The following is a 20,129-nucleotide window of genomic DNA, read 5'->3' on the forward strand; positions in this document are numbered from 1 at the left end:
TTTGTGGCTGCTTTTTAAAGTACTTTGTGGTCTGCATGAACCAATGGCTGTGTCAACAAGGCAACACTAGTTACAAGGTTTAGGGGACAGTGGTGATTTGTATAAGCATGAGAAAAGAGAAGGAAAGAAAAGCAAAGCAAAGTTATGAAAGCAGGGAATAAGAAGAACTAGCAGACTAGCCCACTTTGCAGAAAATATGTCTATATTGATGTTCGCTGTATGCAGGTAATAGCATTATTAATCCTAACATGTCATTAATAAAAGCAAGAAGGGTATGAAGTTTCTGTAATTATTTTAGGTTGATCTGAAAGTGTATTATTTTCCTGGAGCTAGGTAGCATTTTAAAACTGCAAAGGATTAGACAGACACAATCAGTTCAAATATTTGTCCAGCCATTGAAAGGAGAAGCCCCACTTCTGCCTGTGGTGAGGCTTTGGAAATCTCCATATCCATCATCATTCAACAGCTGAGTGAAGATTGCATGTCGATTACCCTTTCAGTTGCCTTTAAGCAGCTTACGTGAAATGTTAAGTTCTAGGTTGCCTAAAATCCCTACTTTTTAATTTGTTCTCTGGCTTGTATGCAGCAAGGCAAATCTTTGCGAGTTCATATGCACACATGCACACATAGGCGCCCACACACACACCCTGATCAGAACCAGGTCCATCCAGATATGAATTATGCTGAGCAAAGCTTAAAAAGGTACAAGTGGAACAGGAGCAGTCATTCCCATTAATTTTCACAAGGACATGGAAAGAAAAATAACAGACTGGCTGTTTCCTCCAGTCAAATTGTTGCTATGCAACTTATCACAAAGCATCTGAGTTTCTGTTCTTGTATTTAAAGCTGATTTGACTGCCTCCCTCATATTTTGAGGTCCTCAGAAAACTTAGGATAATCACGTATTTCAGAAACATTTTATTTATTCCTCCTTCATTCTTCTAAAATTATTGCCCCTTCCATTCTTCTGAAATTAGCTTTTAAGTGTCAAAAAGAGTATGGAGAGCTTTGCAAAATAACTATGAAGAGAGGACATTTTCAAAGAGTGCTTGGGTCTGTGTGCCAAAACTGTGACTTACTAGCCAATGGCACAAGGCTCTAGGGTCACATAAGCAGGTCCAGAGAGTAATCGTGCTTGACTTCACCACAGCATCCGTCTTGATGCCAGGCCTTTGCTTGCAGGATTTGCCAAGAGCCTGGACTTACATTTAACAACGCACATAGAGATGACAGCAAGTCACAGAAGCTGGTGTGGCACTTCACTATTTGTGAGCAGCAGGACAGCCCCAGGGTTTGTTTCTGGGTCCAGACAGGCCCACAGCTTTTGTGATGGTGTTGCTCAGTTCCATCTACAGACTAATATTTATGATTGCCCTCTCCCCCAAAATATTACAACTTTAAGAAGGTTCTAACTACCTTTGTTCAAACCATATGTTTCCTTTTGGGATTTTTTACTTGCATGGGAGAGTGGAATTAACCATTTTCAGGGCTAATGGGAGGCTTGAGTGTTTAGTTGCCTGTTATGTCAAACCTTCACCTGACATGTTGGACTAGTAAATTTTAATGCTTCTGTGGTTTTTCATTGGCCTGTATTTTCCATCTCTGCATGTGTCCCATTTATGCTGGTCACATCAGTTGGTATTTGTAGCAGATCAGCAGCTTGTATGAGCAAGGTATCATTTAACAATATTGACACTGCATTAAGAGAAATCCTTTGGGATTTCATTGTTCATGCACTTAAAGCCCAATCAGACCTCCTAGTCTGAAATGACCAGCACGTTGTCTGAACACCGATTGTGAGGGCATTTTACATACAACCACCCATGGAGCAATACGGTTCTACATATACTTTTGGATTCCTGGGGTTGTGGGGGAGCACAGCACTGTAGAAAGTTTGAGCCATTCTTCTGCAACCTGAAGAAATTGAATCAATTGAAAAGGAGCGACTTGAGAATTATGTTTGAAGACACCAGGTTTATGACTTCTCTGCACAGTCCCAATAATAGTATGGGGGTATTTGACTAAATAATTTCAAAGCTGGTAGAGATACCATGGTGGGTCTCCACTGTGTTTTCTTTCCCTATGTGATAGGCAGATGTGCATACTGTCTGTGAAGTTCAAACAGGCGCTTGACAAGTTGGGGTACCAGTCAGTTTAAAGATAAATGGGGCCTCACCTTCTCACACAGTGGAATCATTTATTTTCACATAGCTCATAACATGAATTATTTATAGCTGTGGAAAGAAAAATAGTGGGGCTATAGAGTTGGTGCAATTTCTATGAACCAGTTAGACATGATACGGTTGGATACTGCTCTCTTCCAAGTGAAATGCAGCAACGCAGTGCTCTCCATAGAGTGAAATAATTTTTACATGCCTTGTCAGTCGCGCTATGGCCATGGAAAGAAATACAGTGAGAGACATTGGCACTGTTTGTGTTATTTAGAATGTTTTTGCAGCTAACAGTTTTGACCTCTATTCTGTTTTGATGGTCCTGGTTTCAAAAGGCCACGTCATGTTTTCCAGCTAGAAGAAATGAATAAATACTTTCTTTTCCTGTGGACTCTCCCAGGTTTTACCCAGATCCTGGTTCAGAATTATTCCAAAGAATTGCTGGTGTAAAACTGATATGCTGCATGGTCAGTGGAATTACAATGATTAACAGCTTCAAATCTGTCCTCTGAGGCCAGGAGGGTTTCATTTTTGTCCTTTATGGTCTTCAGAGACCCTGAAAAGAAAGTTAGTGAGACTGGAATTTGCAATTTAACATGTGAAATCCAGGGGCCATCATTTAAAACATCAATCCTTACTGCAGAATGGTGTTTGACAGGCTGCAAGTAATTTCTGCTTCAAGCAGTCTCAGGCAGCAGAGTAGCCCAAAGGTCATGTTGTTCTTATAATGGGTTAAAGATAACTTCTTCATGATGGATGACTACTCTGTGTGTTTATGATGCGTAATATATTAGTAATCTTAATTCACAATTCCATTCGTCCAGTGATTTTGTCAGGGCAAGCTAAACTATAGTTAGGTACACCTGTGCTGAGCAAAAGGAGAGGGCTGTCGTAATCCATCATAAGACCTGCAGCACAGTCCCAGTTGCACAGACTGGAGCTGGGAGAAATCACATCTACAAATGGAAATGCCAGCCTGCAGGAACTGGGCCAAGAAGTCTTTTGTTTTCACTGCTGATCTTGACCTGTGCTGGTGATCACAGCTGAAACCAAACGGATTGCTGCCTCCAGTCTCATGCTGTTATGTAGAGCAACCCTCAGCATGTTCTTCACCAGATTTATCAGGTTGGGAGCCTGACATTATCTGTTCTTGCTAGCCTAATCACCAGAACTGAAGGACCACAAACAAGAAACACAACTCCTGGTTTCAGATCACTTTGAGAACTTTGTTACCCAAGACATAAAGATTTGAGCTGGCTTTGTACGAAGCGCTTGGGGCATAACACCACCACAGCTGCTACCTACCATTTTACCCTCATGCTTTTAATAGGACCGAATGCAAAAGCCACTCCTTTGCAGAAACAGAAAAGTAATGAGCAGTAGTATTAGTTCAGAGCGTCTCAGAGCAAATTTGCTTTCTCTTTGTCACAAATGCAACTCATAAACACACCTTTATAACAATATACAATCTTTTTGCCTATTTGAGTAGTACATCCTCCTGAGCATATTTCTGTCAATGTCAGTGCGGCAAAGTGCCGTCTAGAAAAGACGGCTGAATTTGCCTCTCAGCTATTAGGATTTCTAGTTTAGTTCCTCACCTCTCTTGCTGCTGTTTATATTTTACATGATGAAACATAGTAAGAGCAACACTGCTCTCCCATGTCAGTAATCGTATGTTTTCAAAAATGAATGAATGACATCCAACAGAAGTCATCCCAAATTCAGATAATTTTTAAATGCACTCTTCATGCACCACCATCATGCTGTCTTCATATTAGCTCTTTTGGCACCTGGACTCGGATTTTCCAAGATTTACTTTTTAAATGGTCAGCTGTTACCTCAGCATATCAAAGCTCTTGCAGCAAGAGGCTTTTCAGTGGGAAACATCACTTTCCACTCACTTTTCTGAAAGATCTTGTTTTGACTTCCCAAGGTGGGCAACCAAGGCTCTATGTCATATCACTTCTTCACTGTAAGCATCCTTAAAAATAACTGGGTTTTGGCCCTATTCTTCTCTTGAGAAAAAAAAAGTACATTTTTTTCTTTTTCAAATAAAAGTGTATCCATGGTTTTATAAGTGTATTTCAAATGAGATTCTGTCATCTATTTTATATTTATTGCACAAGGATTTGTGAGTTGGAAAAGGGACTGGTCATTCCACTTCTTCAACAACTTCGGAAGAAGGTGTAAGGTGAAGGAAGTAGAATCGCCAGTCCGAATTTCAGAACAGAGGTCTTATCAAGCTCATCGATGCACTATGTAATCATTACTTAAAGTAAGAGCTATTGATCCTGTCCTTCATCCATATATATGGCTTTCAAATAAAAGCAATAAGTGCTCTGCCTTCAGAACTGAAGAAGCAACATTTCACATGCATTTGCAATTTTCTTCTATTATACCACATCAAAAAGTTAGACACATGAAAATGGGTGTTCAGTGACACTGTGTTCATAATGGACAAACTAGTATATAATGCTAATCCTGAACAAATACATCCCTACATTTGTTTATGTAGGGGTAATAGAAGTATTTTTTCAGAATTCAAATATGTTTTACTTTGTGTATGTTATTATTTCAATTTTACATGTGTTCTTGGGCTTTGATAGTTCCCGTGTAAGGTAAGGGATTCACATCTTAGACAGGGTGAAGTGTTCTGTCAGGCAGGCCACCACATTTATGAACAAGCTTCCCTGAATGTCCTTTAACATGGAAGTGCCTCAGCTTGGGTCATCTGGTGGTTCCAGTTCTGAGAGAAATACCTCTGTCTCCAGCACAGCTCAGCTCGTAGCTCTTTTGGAAGAGAAAGGTTTGGGAAGGAGGGATACATCTGACCAACCTGATTCCTAACAGGGGCAGCAGCCTCCTTGGGGATCTGAGTAAACTCCTGTACTCCTGCCCTGAACTACAGAATTGCTGTTGTGAACTAAATTTTTCCCTGTTCGTTCTTTGCAGACATTGATGAGTGCTTGGTAAACAACGGCGGCTGTGACCATTTCTGCCGAAATACGGTTGGCAGCTTTGAGTGCAGCTGCCAGAAAGGCTATAAACTGCTCACAGATGAACGAACCTGCCAAGGTAATACTGCATTTATTTTATTCTTTGTATAATGAGGATGTTATTTTCAGTGGATTATTTTTTCTAATTAAGTCACTTATACTATGGGTTTTAATCGTAGGAAGTAAAGTTAGAAAAGACCTCCCAGATTTCCATTTTCTGAGGTGGAGTTAGAGGATTTTTGGAAATGTCCTGTTTAGTGTTTTTAGCAGTAGGAATGCTGAATTGCAAAAATCTGTGTAGTGCAGTGGAATAATCTCAGGCAAAGACCCTTATGTTCATATACTCTAATTTGCTATGATCTTAATGGAACAGAAGCTTATCTAATTTACACCAGAGTCATTTAGAATAACTTACGGGAATAGAACATTTGCAACATTTAAACTGAAAAAAGGGTCTAATTTGTGACCTCACCTTTGCCTGACAGAATCTGTTTATGGAGGTGTTTTGTGAGAATTCAAATGAAGTGTTTTATATTGTTTGCTGTCCATGTCATGATTTGTTATCTAAGTCATATGATATTATCTATTCTATGAGTAATTAAGTGCATAACCATTTTCAGTGTAAGTACTAAACATGTACCTTTGGAGAAAGGACACTTTAAGCATTTGAGCTCTGTAACTTTACTCTTCAAAAGCTAGAAGGATGAGCATGCATCAGTAGAGAGAGAAGGAGAAGGAGGACAGACTCAATTAAAATTTTGTGCAGGAATTACTTTTTTATTAATACATAATTATTTGCATGGGTTTTGAACACTTAAAAGTTATGAAGTCCAAAACATCATTAGTATTTTAGAGCTTTTTTGTTCATCAGCAAAAGAGAAACCAAGGTGTGAACATACATGTGTTATTGAAAACATTTTCCATTGCGTCTCTTTGGTACTTCCATCATCTGAGAAGTCTGCCCCACCCCAACTGTGTGATGGGACACAAAGGAGTCAGTGCAAGGTTGATTTCGAGCTGGGACAGGATGGCAGGAGCTGAGAGTGGCACAGTGCCACATGACTAGGCAGAAATAACATTGTAGAATCATGTCAGACAAGGGTAAGTTGTCGGGGTTTGATTACCTGCTAAAAGTAGGGACAAAATGTTAAAAAGAAATGTTCCCTTCATGATGGGTTTAGAGATAGTTAGGAATACTTTCTGGTTAATTTCATGTCGAGCATTTTCATGTGCCATGACATGCTCTCACTGTGGTACCCGTCAGAGGTTTCACCGCTGAAGGAATTGTAATTACACCAGTGAAAAACTCAAGAGAAAAGTCAAGCCCTGCGTTCTTGTTAGGCAAGAGCTGGCGCAAAATTTATTTGTCCATTATGCAAAGCCTAAGAAATAGGCTTTGAAAGCTACCTGTAAATAATCAGATACCTGTTGTGATAATGGGAAACCAGAAGCAGCTCTGTAAGCATTGTTTAACCGAGTTTTATTTCTTCGTGTGCTTGGACTACTGAACGAGTGAGGTAACAGTACATACCATGCAAGGAATGATGCAGTAGCTTATCTCCTCGCCCTGGTGTGATTGAGCATGGAAATATAAACATGACCTGGCCATCCTACTTTTTCCGTTGTCAGTGAGCAAGGGCAGGCGCTCCGCCTCTACACGGTGCTTGGACCGATTCATCAACTGTAGCTTATCTGTTGCTGTAACAGATAGGTTAGTGCAAGCCCAGAGGATTTTTGGGCTGGAGAAATTCTTCCAGTCCCAGAAATGCTGGTTCTTCATACTGTAAAATAGGGAAGACAAAGTTATTTCATGTTTCAAGCCTGAGGTATCTGGGCTCCAGAGACTAATCATAGCAAGTGTGCTATGCTTTATGGAAGGAGCAGTAATTTAGTTCCTGTCTGGTGCTTAAGGTGATAATTGGTGGCTCATGCTGTCGGTAGACCTGCTAATAAAAAAGGAAAGTGAATATAGATCAAGAAATCATTGATATATGAATCACCTGTACTTTGCTTCTTCCTCTGCAAAAAGAATATAGTTAGTGGAAGTGGTTGTAGTTATTAATGTCAGGTCTGACAGAAAAATGTGGTTTGGGGTTAGTGACTCTGCTGGAATATAAATCATCCATGGGGTTTTTTTTGGTAACAGCCAGTCAATGCTGACCATAGAACATTACTGAGAGATTCAGGGGAGGTTATTTTGGGCATGTTAGCCTTTCCAGTGCGTGAAATAGAAGAGTAATTTGTATTTATAAAAGATTCTGTTGTTCATGTTACATCTGTTTTGATTCATAATAGAGTTTCTGTGACTTACAGTCTTGCTGTCAACATTGCCTTTCTCCTCTGGTTCTCATCTTTAAACTGATGATTTCTTTCAGTTACAAATCAATGTGTTTACCAAATACTTAGGATCATAGAAGACTACATTGTTTGGGGCTGAGTCCTATTTAGTTCAGGTGGCCTCCCTGGCATGTAGGGAGTTCATGTCCAAATTAGTTCATCACTAACATCAAGGAGCAGATTCTGCTAACCTTAGGCAGGTTAGCATGGAAACAGCTAGTAAGCTTACCCTTTTATGACCTGCAGAACCCCTGGATAAGTCTGTAACTGTGATTCACAGGAAAGAATCAGTGAAGAACAAAGCCACAGAGATACAGTTCATGTTCGTGACATTTTTCAAACCGTTGAAAAATACAAGTAAGCTGTTGCTCAGTGACTTTCTTTACATGATCATTAACTTCAGCACAAGGCAATTTTACATGTTTCAGTAAAAAGGTTCCTTCATATTCCCTGTGAAATTCTGAGGTGGTCCCACCTCACCTCATTCCCTTGATGTCCTTTCATTGTAGACCTCAGAGCTGATTTTTAAGATTGCAGGGAAATTGCATCAAAGTCTCAGACTTAATTCTAGTTGTTTGCAGAGCTCTCACCCCATCTTACCAAGTGCCTTACACACATTCATCCTCTCTGTGAGGAGGAAAGTATTTCTCAGTGTTTCAGGCAGGAAGGGTGAAGCCAAATATAGCAGCTTGTCAGAGATCACACATATGCATGCCTGGACTGCCTGGAGAACCTCAGTTTTGTGAATCTGCCCATTACAAGAATATTTTTTTCCTGCTGTGTTTGTGCTCATACCCTGATAGGAAAATTCACTGGTTTTCAGGAACTCCGAAGCTTGTCGCTTGCTTGGTGCCACTAGCTAGCCACCCTGCATGTATAGTGCTTGTGTAAGCAGCCCTTGCGTTTGTAAAGGGCATTAAAATGTTCTGCGTTTGTCTGTTTACAGCTAAACCATTTTTAGCCCTGGCTGCAAAGAAAACCATTGTCAATCACAGATTACTTCTGCTAGGGAGTGGTTCTCACACTGTGGCTCCTTGTTAGACAAGGAGAATGTGGGGGTTTCCCTCCCTTTCCCCTCCCCTGCATTCCAGCCGTTTAAAAGGAAACTTATTTGTAACCCAGAAGGGGGAAGAATCCACATTACTCTGCCAGTGATATTGTGGAGAATGATACTGCTTTCCCACAGTGTCTCTTTTCATACAAACTTAAAAATAAGATTTTTTTCTTTGATGATGAAATCACTGTATGTCAATACCAAAGCCATCTATTGTGTATTATTTTAACAGATCCCTTAAGTCTAAGATATTGTAAATTCTTTGATGCAGGAAGAAACGGTTGGACCTGTTTGTATAAACCTAGCCAAAGAGGTCTGCATCTCCTTCGAGCATGTAATACAAATAACATAGCTGTATTTATAGCAAGAACTTACGGTTGTAACCTTTGTGGTAATTAACAGCAGGACATCAACTCAGATTAGTTTTAGAACCACATCAGCAACAAAACAGCAAGCGAGACTGTTTAAAGCTGCAGTGAATGTGTGTAAGCGCAGACATAATTACCTTAATCCTCAGCCAATATGAGTTTTAAAACCAGTTAACTTAATTGCTTATTCAGTTTCTGTTTGTTGTGCAGTGATCTTGAAAAAAATTCAACAATAAGCAGTCTCTCTGCTCCACTCAAGTTCAAGCTTCATTAAGCACCCAGAAAAATGTGTGAAATTCTATCATAAATAATTTTCTTTTCCTGCTGTAGGAATTGCCTTTTGCAAAGCAAGACAGACAGCACACACGTTGGTCAGAACTCTCCCCAATGAGCGGTAGAGTTGGAGAAATGAATTATATATAGGAAAAAAATTGCTTTTAGTGGGAACATACAGTGATCAACATATAATACTTCAGCCTGCTAAATCTACACTCTTGCCCTCTGCCCCTCTCCACCTCTGTCCAAAATAGAGCCAAATCCTCCTGTGCTGAGGAATTTAAACTTTTGCAAGGGTCAGTTCAAGGCATTTGCATTATTCTAGTCCACTTACAGCCTCCAAAGCAGGCTTAAGTGGGGCCTGAGGATTGCTAGATCTCACAGACACGAAGTTCAGCCATAACAAAGTCTGCCCAAGCAGCCTTTCACCAGCCATTTGAATTGATACAGACACTGTTAAAAGAGATGGTTGTCCACTAGGCAGAGGAATCTCAGGGGCATGTGGGATACCCACATGGGCCATCTGGCATTTTCAGGGCTTCTTTAAGGCCATGTGTTCACACACAGTAGGTGACAGCATTTTTTATTTGCTTTGATGTATTGCCTGTTTGACTATTACTTATTCTTTACTACCTTCCTACCAGATTTTAAACTAATGCAATTGACTCTTGTAACTAGGCTCTGGAATACAGGGCATCGTAGTTTGCTTTTGGTAGTGCTGGTGTCTGTTCAAAAGAAATTCAGTGGTGCAGGTTTATACAACAGGAAATCCCAAACAGAATTTGCCCCCCTAGCTTCATGATATATTTAATTTTCCCTCCAGTGATTTTCTGTGGGCACATTTTGCTAGAGGTTTGGGGGTTCTTAACACTACAAAGCTATCCAATAGAAGTCCAAGTACAGCTGATTTGAGGTGATTTTTTCCTCTCGCTACAAGAGAAAGACGTGAGTATATCCACTATCCTATTTGTATATTTGAACTTTTCTTTCTCTCTTCTAAAGCAGGTGTTTTAAAACAAGTGTTTCTTACATGCTACACTGTATTCCCCCTTCCTCTCTCCTCAGCTTTACCTCCAGACTCAAAAACTTTATGCTTATGTAGTGGAGAAACTGGAAGTAATGGCTAGAGCCAAGGACACCGTGAGCAGATACTGCGACAGTTTTCTTAGTAGCTCTGTCAGCATATTGCAACGCTGACCTGCAAAACACCTCAGACCTTGTCCAGATCTGGTTTTTTGTTTCTCAGATCATCCCTGAGCAGACATGATGAGTGTAGCAAGTTTTGTGATAGCTTTCTGATGTGTTACAGGATATACTGCCCAACTCTTGCCATCCACAACTGGTTTTTACTTACAATCTGAAAGCAGATTTGAACCCAGCCTCAGGCCTTCTGTGTTAACCCACTGCACCACAGAACTGTAATCCATGCAATCCTAAAATAATACTGTTAAATAAGAGGGTGGCCTTTCTTTACTGCCAAACAGGTCTTTATTCCAGAGAATTTGATGTGAATAGACCTAGTTGACCCTGTGATTGATCGATTGATAGAAGGATGCTTTGCACAGGGCTTCCAATGCATAACTGTCAAGAGAAGCCTTCTTTCATTCCAGAATAAGAGGAAGAAATATAGCACCTTGAAAAATACAGTAACTGTCTATGATCCAAAGATCCTACAGGCCTGGTCTTGAAACATTGCCATATTAACTGGGTATGTAACCCCCACTCATAACATCCACCTTTTCACTTATTTTTACAAAACGTGCACTATTAGCCTTCCAAGGCCAAGATTTGAATCGCCCAGCATGGTATCTCCATTTTGAAAATGGGTATGAAATGAGGGATTAATCATACAGGGAAGGACAGATAGAAAGTGTTTGTGGGAATTATTTTTGGCCTAAAGAAGCCCACAAAGATTAGCTACAAAGATCTCACTATATACTCTTCTGTATGGAACCATTGATGATAAATATGGCTGTACAGGACCAGTTGAATGCCAAATAAATCAGTGCATCCACACTGGCAGCACTGAATCACCAGACATCTTTGACGTAGAGTAACCAATTTTATAAAAAAAGGGGGGGCCCAAAGAGGTTTGCACCCTTGGGTTACATGATGGTGACCTGCCACCCACATTTGATCATGTAAACCAGAAAAGCAACTGGCCTTGTCCCAGTCATATAACCTGATGAAGGTCTCAGGATGAGGATACACCCCTTGCATTGATTTATGTATGGGACACAGTCACCCATCTTAGATTACTTAACTAAATGCATGGGTAGAAGTCAGGGCTGGAGCAGCTGTCCCTCTCTATTTCTCGTTCATCATGAAAATGGAGGACAGGGAGAATCCCATGTCCTATGGCCCAGTTTTAAAATCCTGAGTAAATTCCTTGGAATAGCAGGACAGGGAAATTTTATGTCATGATTTGCCAAGCCAAGCTATCTTTGTACCTTACTGCTACTCCCCCAACTCTTCTTGCTCTGAGTTATAGCTGAGTACACCCTAGTGCAGCCCTAGAGACAGTGAGCTGTGAGAGATGTTAAATGGGTACAGCTGCAGCATACAGGAGTAAAAAGACCGATTAAACCCTTCAGCTAATCCTTATCAGTGCTAGAACTAATGTTTCGTGTAAGTCAGTTCAAAAGACGGTGGGTGAGGCCCAGACCCCTCAGATTCAGTGCATCAGCCTTGTGGTTTGGCCAGCTTTGCAGTGGAAATTGGTGGCAAGTTTTGTTGTTAGTCTGTCCTTTCTCTTTCCTTTTCTCCCTCCATTAAATATGTAGAAGAAGCAAATGTTCAATAAAGTAACATTATTTAGCCTTCCCCTTCTTTCTGGAGTGACAATAACATACAGCTGAACAGCCAGGTGACTTGGTATGAAGAGGACACCAGCAGATATTTTACAGCTCGGTGTGGGTTTTCATCTTAATATTTAAAATACATTTTTACCTGAACCCACACAAACCTTGCACGGAGGTTGTTACCCTCATGGTCAGGACTGACCTGTCGCAGGTGGAGAGCGTTAGCTGCTACAGGGTGCTGCTGCCCACGTCCTTGTGAGGGAGGTAGCAACGGGGATCCCAGAGCACGTTTGTTGTCTGGAGTGCAGAGCAAGCAGGTTTGCAGGACCCCCAGTGACTTTTGCCTGAGTTTGCATCTGCATTTGCTGTAAGTTTGAGGTCTTCAGCAGTCAGAGAAAATACCCAGGGCTTCGTTTCTCTCTCACTGATACCAGAGAGAAGGCTGCTGTACTCAGCAGCTGCAGTGCTATGGCACTGAGGGGACCTGCTGACACACCACTGGAACGGGGTGAGTCAGCGCCGGTGCTGGGGTGATCCATGGGAGAGGGATGAAGGAACTCAAGCCATTTCCCCTCATCAACACTCATCTGTGTGATACACATGGGGGAGAGTGATTTTGCCTTCCTGTACTCATACACTCATCCACATCAGGTGGGTGTGCTGTAAGATATAAAATACATTGATTTGACAGAGGCTGATTTTCAGCCAGTCCAGCTGAGTCTGGCCCAGTATGTTTCATTGTATGGACACTTGGTAGATAAACAACAGTGCTGGTTCAGCCGCCAGCGTAGTTCAAGAACCAGTGAGAATCAGTGGTGCATTGGAGGAGGTACTGGGAGCTGCTTGTGGAAATCAGACTCGCTCACAGAAATAAAATTCAGGATGATTTCGCTGTCACTGATGATGTTCATTCCCTATGCAGATTTTCTCTAAGGCATTCTGTGTCACTGAGCCTTACAAAAATATCTTGCTTATGACAGGCACCATATTGCTTCTAGCATCAGATTAAAAAAGTACTCCGCTGGGAAGCAACATGTTACACTGTCAATAAAAGGAATACTTCTCAAATCCTTTCTGTAACACATGGAGCATACTCTTGGTGTCAGTGAGATTGTGAACAGGGGTACAGTCTGCCTCTGTGAGAAAAAAAGGGTTGCAAGATCATACCCAGAAACAATAAATGCCCCAGGCATGAAGTAAAAACAGCTCTAGCCAGTACAAGTTTGTTTGCCAAGTGATACTATCTCCCATGTTGGTTGTAGCAATTAAGTCTGCTGAAACATGAAAACAAATACATCCCCCCACCTCCAGTTCTCCTCTCTGCTGCACAGTGTTATCTTAAGTTAAAGGCAAATTTTCTTTGGTTGCTGCTCCTTGGAAAGAATATTAAACTTCACAATCTAGGCTTTAAATCTATTTCTAATGGGATGAGGCCTGATGTGAGGAGGGCAGATGGGACAGATTATTCCACCTGTATTTTCCCATGAAGCTTCTGACACAGGCTACTGTTGAAAGTAAGATACTAGATTAGTTTGACCTCAGGTCCCATTCAGTATGATAGGTCTTATATTCCGATGTTAAACTCTATTAAGTATACTGCTATCAAATTGCTTTTTACAGCTCTGTCTGGCCCCCTCCCTTTGATGATGTGTGTGGGAAGCCAAGCAAAACATTCCATTAGTGTTTAGAAAGAATTTGAGATATATTTTTCAGTTGATGCTGTAGGATTTATGATGTATATAGTGCAGAAATTATTTTACTGGACTAGAGTCATGTTATGTATTAATGAATTACCAGGATATGAGTCAGCCTTGGAATAGTTTGAGCAGGAAGGTAGCATTCTTCCACAAACAATAATCTGTTGATAAATAGTGCTGAAAGCTGTAATTCAATAGGAATTGTTTTTAAAGAGAATTAGAGAAAGACTATATGTATATATATTCTCCAGTATTGCAGTGGTGCACATTGAGATAATGCCATATTACTGCACTCAATCATTTAATCACATTGATTAAAGTCAGATATCCTTTACACTAAGTGCTGGATAGGATTGCAATAAAATTACCACATTATACCAAAAGAGTTTTATTTTCATGTGCTTGCATCTACCCTTCTGGGTCTTTTCAAAGTGCTCTGCTTGCTTTATTTTGTTCTAACAACAATAAAAGCCTAACCTATTGAAGCAAAGTGGTGTGATTTTCTTCCAGTAGCCATGTTACAAACTGCTACTACTTGTTTTGGTAACTTGGAGATGAGGCCTTAGTTAGGACAGGTGAGATGAAAACAGAACCTAAGCTGAAATATTAAAGAGGCAGTGGAACGGAGGAGTGTCTTCTGGGGTTTTGCTGGGTGGAGTTTTTTTGATGCATATTTGGAAAACATTTCTGTTAGCATTTTTGGAGGGATACCTGCCATTTCTTGACTGCACAGAGGCCAGCCTTTCTGGGCAGAGTTTTTAAGCAAGCCTTTGAAGCAGAACCAGAGAACAGCAATTCTTGTGTATATTCAGTGGCGACCATCTTCAGCAAGAGCGTGAAGCTGGGAATGCACTCTGGTCCATGGAAGGTGGAGGGAAGTGCTGCATTTGAGTTTTCGGTTGAAAACTGAAACTGTGTTGTCATGCTTGCTTTTTCAGCAAGATTAAGTAACACTAGGCACATTTTCACCCAGACTAGTCCCTTGTTCTTTCAAGAAGTCTCGCTAGCAGCTCCTACTAAAGGGTGATGGAGACAAACACCTTAGCAAAGAGAACAGTTTCCTCTTTTCAGAAATATGTCTAAAAATCAAATGTATTGCAGGATAGAGGGAATAGTCCTTGCTTGATACAGAGAGGGTAAGACCTTTTCTATGTTGCCTTATCAGGCTGTTAAGCAGCTTTTACACAGTTGCTCTGTAAACAGTGGCTTAAGCAGAGTGCAGACTACTAAACATGTTTATGTTTGGAGGAAAACAAGTAAGCCTGCCTGAAGTTTCTTTTAATGCACTTTTTCTCTTGATATATGGCTTCTCCTACCGCAAGCACTTGAAGTAGTATCACAGTTTGTTGCCATAATAGCAGTAGGTAATTCAGCTTGCCTTTGCCTTGGAAAATGATTGATTTTGGAAAAGAATACATGTTTGCTTATAAAATCTTGGCAATGTTTTGATGAAAGTACTTTGTTTTCTTAAAAAATGTTGGGAAAGTATTGACTTTAATTGCATTTTAGATTGTCCTGGCAAAACAATGGTAAGAGGATAAACATAATAGAAGCCAAAGCCAATTGCCTCCTACTGGGTTTCTCAGATTAATAGAGGAACCTGAGCACAAAAAAGCCCTCATGTATTGGAGAGGGGTGGGAGCGGTGAGAAAGATCTAGGAGAGGTAAGCATAGACCCAAGAGCAAGGGTAATGTCTGGAAAGTCTACAGACAGGCTAAGCATTGACACAGCTTCAGTCTCCAATTTCAGGATCTTCCTCACACAGAAACTTAGCCTTTTGCTTTTCTTGTCTCTTTCTCTGTCACCTTGTGTCACAGCAGATTCAGCCCTCAAAGCTTGGTGGCCTTGTTTTGCTGCTACGTGATGCTATCCGGTTGTCACATGTAGAAATACCCATACAAGCAAGTTGGCTCAAGAGGATCTTTATTTTCATACCATAAATAATTTTTTTTCCAAAATCTTGTGTCAAAGACAATCTATACATAATATAGGGAGGCTGTGAAGCAAATAAAGTGAGTATCAGAGACGCATTGGGGATAGTGGTCCCCCACATCTGCCAAGCAATGCAGTTGTTAGCATATGCATGCACCTTTCACGTAACGATGAAGATGTGGTTGCACAGACTGATCACTGAAGTGCTCATACAGGACACCGAGAAGAACTGTCATGTAAGAGCTACACATCCTGATGCCCACAGTGCTACAGCTTCGTTGGTGCTAGCATACATGACAGATTTGACTTATCACAAATACCATCGACGGTAGTTGCACTTTCATTCTCCAGGCTAAGCATTTGTAGGTGCAGTTTTAAGTCAGGCTCATTTATCACAGCTGTGTTGACCTTTCTCTGATTTGCCATCACTGAAGGGTTGCAAATGTACTTAGACTTTCTTTAGCACATGTCCTTTCACCAAGCAGTTCCAGCCCTTCCTGATCCAATACTAGGTAGATTTTCTAGCTCTTAGGAAGCAACTGTGATCTGACAGAGTACTTAGCTCAACTCATTTTCTATTGATTTTAAAAGTAATAGGTTCTAAAGATGGATAATTAAATTAATTTAGATTAAATTTATTTAGGATTTTTTTATACTGTTAGCTTTGGTTGTTGTATTTAGAAGATAGTGGTGCTCTACTCAGGCTCAGATCCCTACAGTGCATTTTAAAATATTTTTTAAATCCTTTTAAAAATTGTTATTCACAAGGATAACACTAAGGACAAAAAGTATGATGAGACAACTGCCATGAGCTTATGGTGAGGCTAAGTGTGACACACTTGATAGCAAAAACCAGTAATGATTTGAAATCTCCCTTTCCAAATGCCTTTATAGAACACATCCCTTGGCTCCCTTTGTGTCTGTGACCTTGGGCAGACTTACTAATTTTATACCATTGTGTGTAGTTATTAGTAGGTTTTTTCATGTTCCATAAGAGACCAGCAAACTTTCTTACCTGCAAAAATAATTCCTTTCTTTTTTTAACTTCTCTCTTTGCAAGTATCCACAGAGCTGTCACTAGTGATTGGCGTGTCTCTCTACAAACCCTCCGGAAGGCTCCCCTAGCTGAGGGTTCTTCTGCCCTCTCTGCCCCCTTCCTCTGTCTGAGAGCAGATGGGGACCCCTAAAGTTTCTTCTCTTGGGAGTATGTGAATATTCAGTCTGAGGGTGTCTGTGCAGACAGGACGTACAGAGGGTGCCATGTGGCCAGATGTATAGGTGCCTTGGAGTGCAGGCTTGCGGGAGGTGAGCAGTCCTCACTGCAGCACAGATCTCCCTCTGTGGCCTCTCCCCAGCTCCAGAAGCTCACACGTCAATGCTTTTGGTCATTAAATTGAACATCAAGTTGACTTAAGGTTATCTGTCAAGTGATTTCACAAACTGGGGGAGAAGCTATGGCAGAGTTGGTTGAGGTATGGTCGGAGGCATCGGGGAGCATTAGGCTAGGGAGGGTTCTGCGTGTGTTTCCTGATGTGAGTGATGGAGTGCACAGAAGAAACAAGCTTGCCTCGTTAGATAGGAAATGTACTGCTGCCGGCCACTCAGAAAGCCTCAGGACCTGGCACTGATTTTCTCATTCCTGTCTCTGTTAGGACAGCTGACCAAATTCAGAATTGCTGAGCAGTTCAGCCCGGCTGGAGAAACGGAGGAAGAGGGAAGTTTGGCTTTGCACTTTCAAGGCCGGGCACCTTTTCCTCCTCAGCAGTCCCATGGGCAAAAGCTGCCACTGCTGTTCTCCAGCTCTCCTTGCACTATTGAGATTTAGCAAGTAGTTTTGCAAAACCACGCTTGAAATATTAGAAGAAATTATTATCTGCCAAAAGGAAATTTATCAGGTAATCCTTGACCATTATTCTGTTTTTTACTGTGGTGCTGCTTACAAAAAAAAAAAAAAACCAAAAAAAAACGTGGTGGGGTCTTTCATAATGCTGCACGGAAAACCATTGGAAACCTTTTCCTTTGCCCAACAGCAGAGAAATAATAATGTAATAATTATGGTATTGATGATGATGATGATGTATTTCATTACAGGAATGTAAAAAGCTTGGGCCAAATCCCACCAACTATGGTCAAAGATACCCCCAAAGACCCCAAAGTTTGCTGCCAATTTTTGTCTGGCTCAAATTGTCAAATGCTGCAGTTTCCATCCAAACCCATAAATCTTCCCAGCCCCTCAGGCAAAGCTTTTGGTGATCCAAAAGCAGGCAAGTAGTTCCATGGCTGATGCATGAGGCAGAACAAAACTGTACTCACTGACTGGGAGCAGAACTGGCTCTGCAGTGCTGACAGGAAGAGGGATGGATGGTGGTCAGTTGACTTGGCACATGTATTAAGGGAAACACAGAGGGAATAAGTATTTACTGCATTAAGATACCATTCTGCAGCCCCATTTCTACAGACTCTGAGGAAGCCCTGAGGGAAGCTTGTGGAAGAGAATGAGCTTGCGGACTCTCTGCGGAAGAAAATTAAATAGGGAATTTTTGAAAGAAACTGAAAAGAGAAGGGAAAATTAATTTGTTGGTACGTGAAATCACATAAAACTCCCTTGGAAGAGTTCCTAAAGAAAGGATTGTATTTACTCTGGAGAGGGAGCAAACAGTTTAGGCCTACAATTTTATTGCCATGTCTCGATTTTTAACCTGTTTTCCTTCTGTTTTCAAATCCCAGAGATAGCACAGTGGTTCCCAGAACGTGCAACTGGTCTCTTTTGATAAGGTCCGATAGCAGAGATAAAGAAAATGAGCTGCCATTTGCCTTTAAAGGGTCTCCCAAATGTACTGTCTGGTTCTTCCCCAGGGCAGTTCCCTTTGCTGTAACTTCTAGGTAAACATTGGGAAACCAGTTGCTCTGATGTTAATGAGGGTGATCAGTTTGCTGGGTTGAGTTGTCCCCTTGGTGCATAGCATCAAAGAAGGGTCTGAGGATTGCAGTTCCTCTAACCACTGAAGGGGCCCATGAAAGATGAGTGTCTTCTGAACTGAGCTGCTCAGGTGATAGGAATTAACAGAGGCAGCCAGCCAGCCCAAGGGAACTACTTAATTGGATTCTGCTTTCTTGTGCGTACCCTCAGACCCAACAAAATAACATGAGAAATGTATCAAGAGGTACCTGCTGATTCCTGGAAGGATCAGGTATGCATCACACTCTTTTAAGAAAAATTATTCATCCTTTACCAAATTTAGCAATTAAAAATGATCACATCAATTTGAACTCTAAAAATTACACTGATAGGGAAGTCTAAGAGATCAGTCCAGGAAAATACCTAGACAATCCTTTCTGGAACAGAGATGCTTTTGGAGATTACCAAGCAAAATGCTAGAGGCTGCTTAAGTGCAGGAGGTCAGACTAAATTAATATGGTCATCTTGTTGGCATTAAATATACTCATTCTACCAAAATAAATATCCAGTTTCTGTCCACACTGCTAGGACTTGGAAGACATCCTTCAACTTCAGACATGTAGCAGAAGTCTGAGAACACACAGAGAAAGGAGAAATCAGTGATGCCTAGATATTCCTTACGGCAAAATAAGAGTATTTAAAAATCATCAGACCATAATGATAAACAAGAGAGACCACTGTGGCTCTGAAAACTGCACTTGCACCAGAGCTATGGAATGTTAATACTGTATTATTGTATATTATATATTCTGTATATATTATTATTATTATATACAGGAACAGAGGTGTCAGGTTATTCAGCTTACAACAGGTACATATAGACTGGGAGGAAGGTGAAGACAAGCTGTTTCCAGGATCTCAATATACTGAATAAAAACATACAGAGTTAGAAGGATACTGAGGCCGTGAGGCAAAACTAGGTGGATGGTGGTCCTTAGTACAGCTATGGATTGGAAGGGGTAGAACTCCCACTCCAGGTGTTGCATTAAACAAGTGGAAACTGTGGCCTAGTTGCATCTTCCAGGGCATTTGGCTGCTTGGCAGAGCACTTCTTGCTTAGCCAGCCTGGAAGAGCTGGCAGGCTCAAGGTCCATGGAGACCCTAGTGCTGTGGCTGATGCTCAGGCTGCTAGGCAGCTTGCAAGAAAGCAGCCACTCCAGTGTCTGGAACCCAGAGGAAGGAATGTGTCCTAATGACTGAAGTCTGTGTTAAGCCACTGCCATGCTAGAAAGTGTTGCTCTCGGGGAAAGCAGGCACTTTCTGTGGGTTGCAAAACAGAAGTGAAATTGAGCCCAGATTCCTCCAGTGAGAATGTGACTGGAGGCACATCTGCGTGACCCTGGTGCCACTGCGGGTCCTCATTGACTTCTCTGGTTCCCACATAGACCAAGACATGGACCTGCTTGTAGCATTACTGCCTGCATTTGTTGCTAGAGATGAGAGACATACTGTTTGGTGTGAGTGAATCAAGGGTGCAATTAAATGTTTTCACTGGTCTGAGGAAAATAGATTAGCTCTAATTTGCTACAAGCAAATT

At 41.2% G+C, this 20,129-nt stretch overlaps 1 protein-coding gene across 4 annotated transcripts in view; it reads left to right on the forward strand.

Moving 5' to 3' along the window:
• SCUBE1 (signal peptide, CUB domain and EGF like domain containing 1) overlaps window positions 1–20,129 on the forward strand; it is a 218,476-nt gene that overhangs the window by 156,095 nt on the left and 42,252 nt on the right. For all 4 annotated transcript variants that reach the window (XM_080392825.1, XM_080392824.1, XM_080392827.1 and 1 more), the window contains one exon: window positions 5,124–5,246. In XM_080392825.1, coding sequence (XP_080248951.1) covers window positions 5,124–5,246 — 123 coding nt within the window. The remainder of the gene's footprint in view (window positions 1–5,123; window positions 5,247–20,129) is intronic.

The sequence above is a fragment of the Falco punctatus genome, assembly GCF_963210335.1.
Source record: "Falco punctatus genome assembly, chromosome: 6".
Taxonomy (NCBI): domain Eukaryota; kingdom Metazoa; phylum Chordata; class Aves; order Falconiformes; family Falconidae; genus Falco; species Falco punctatus.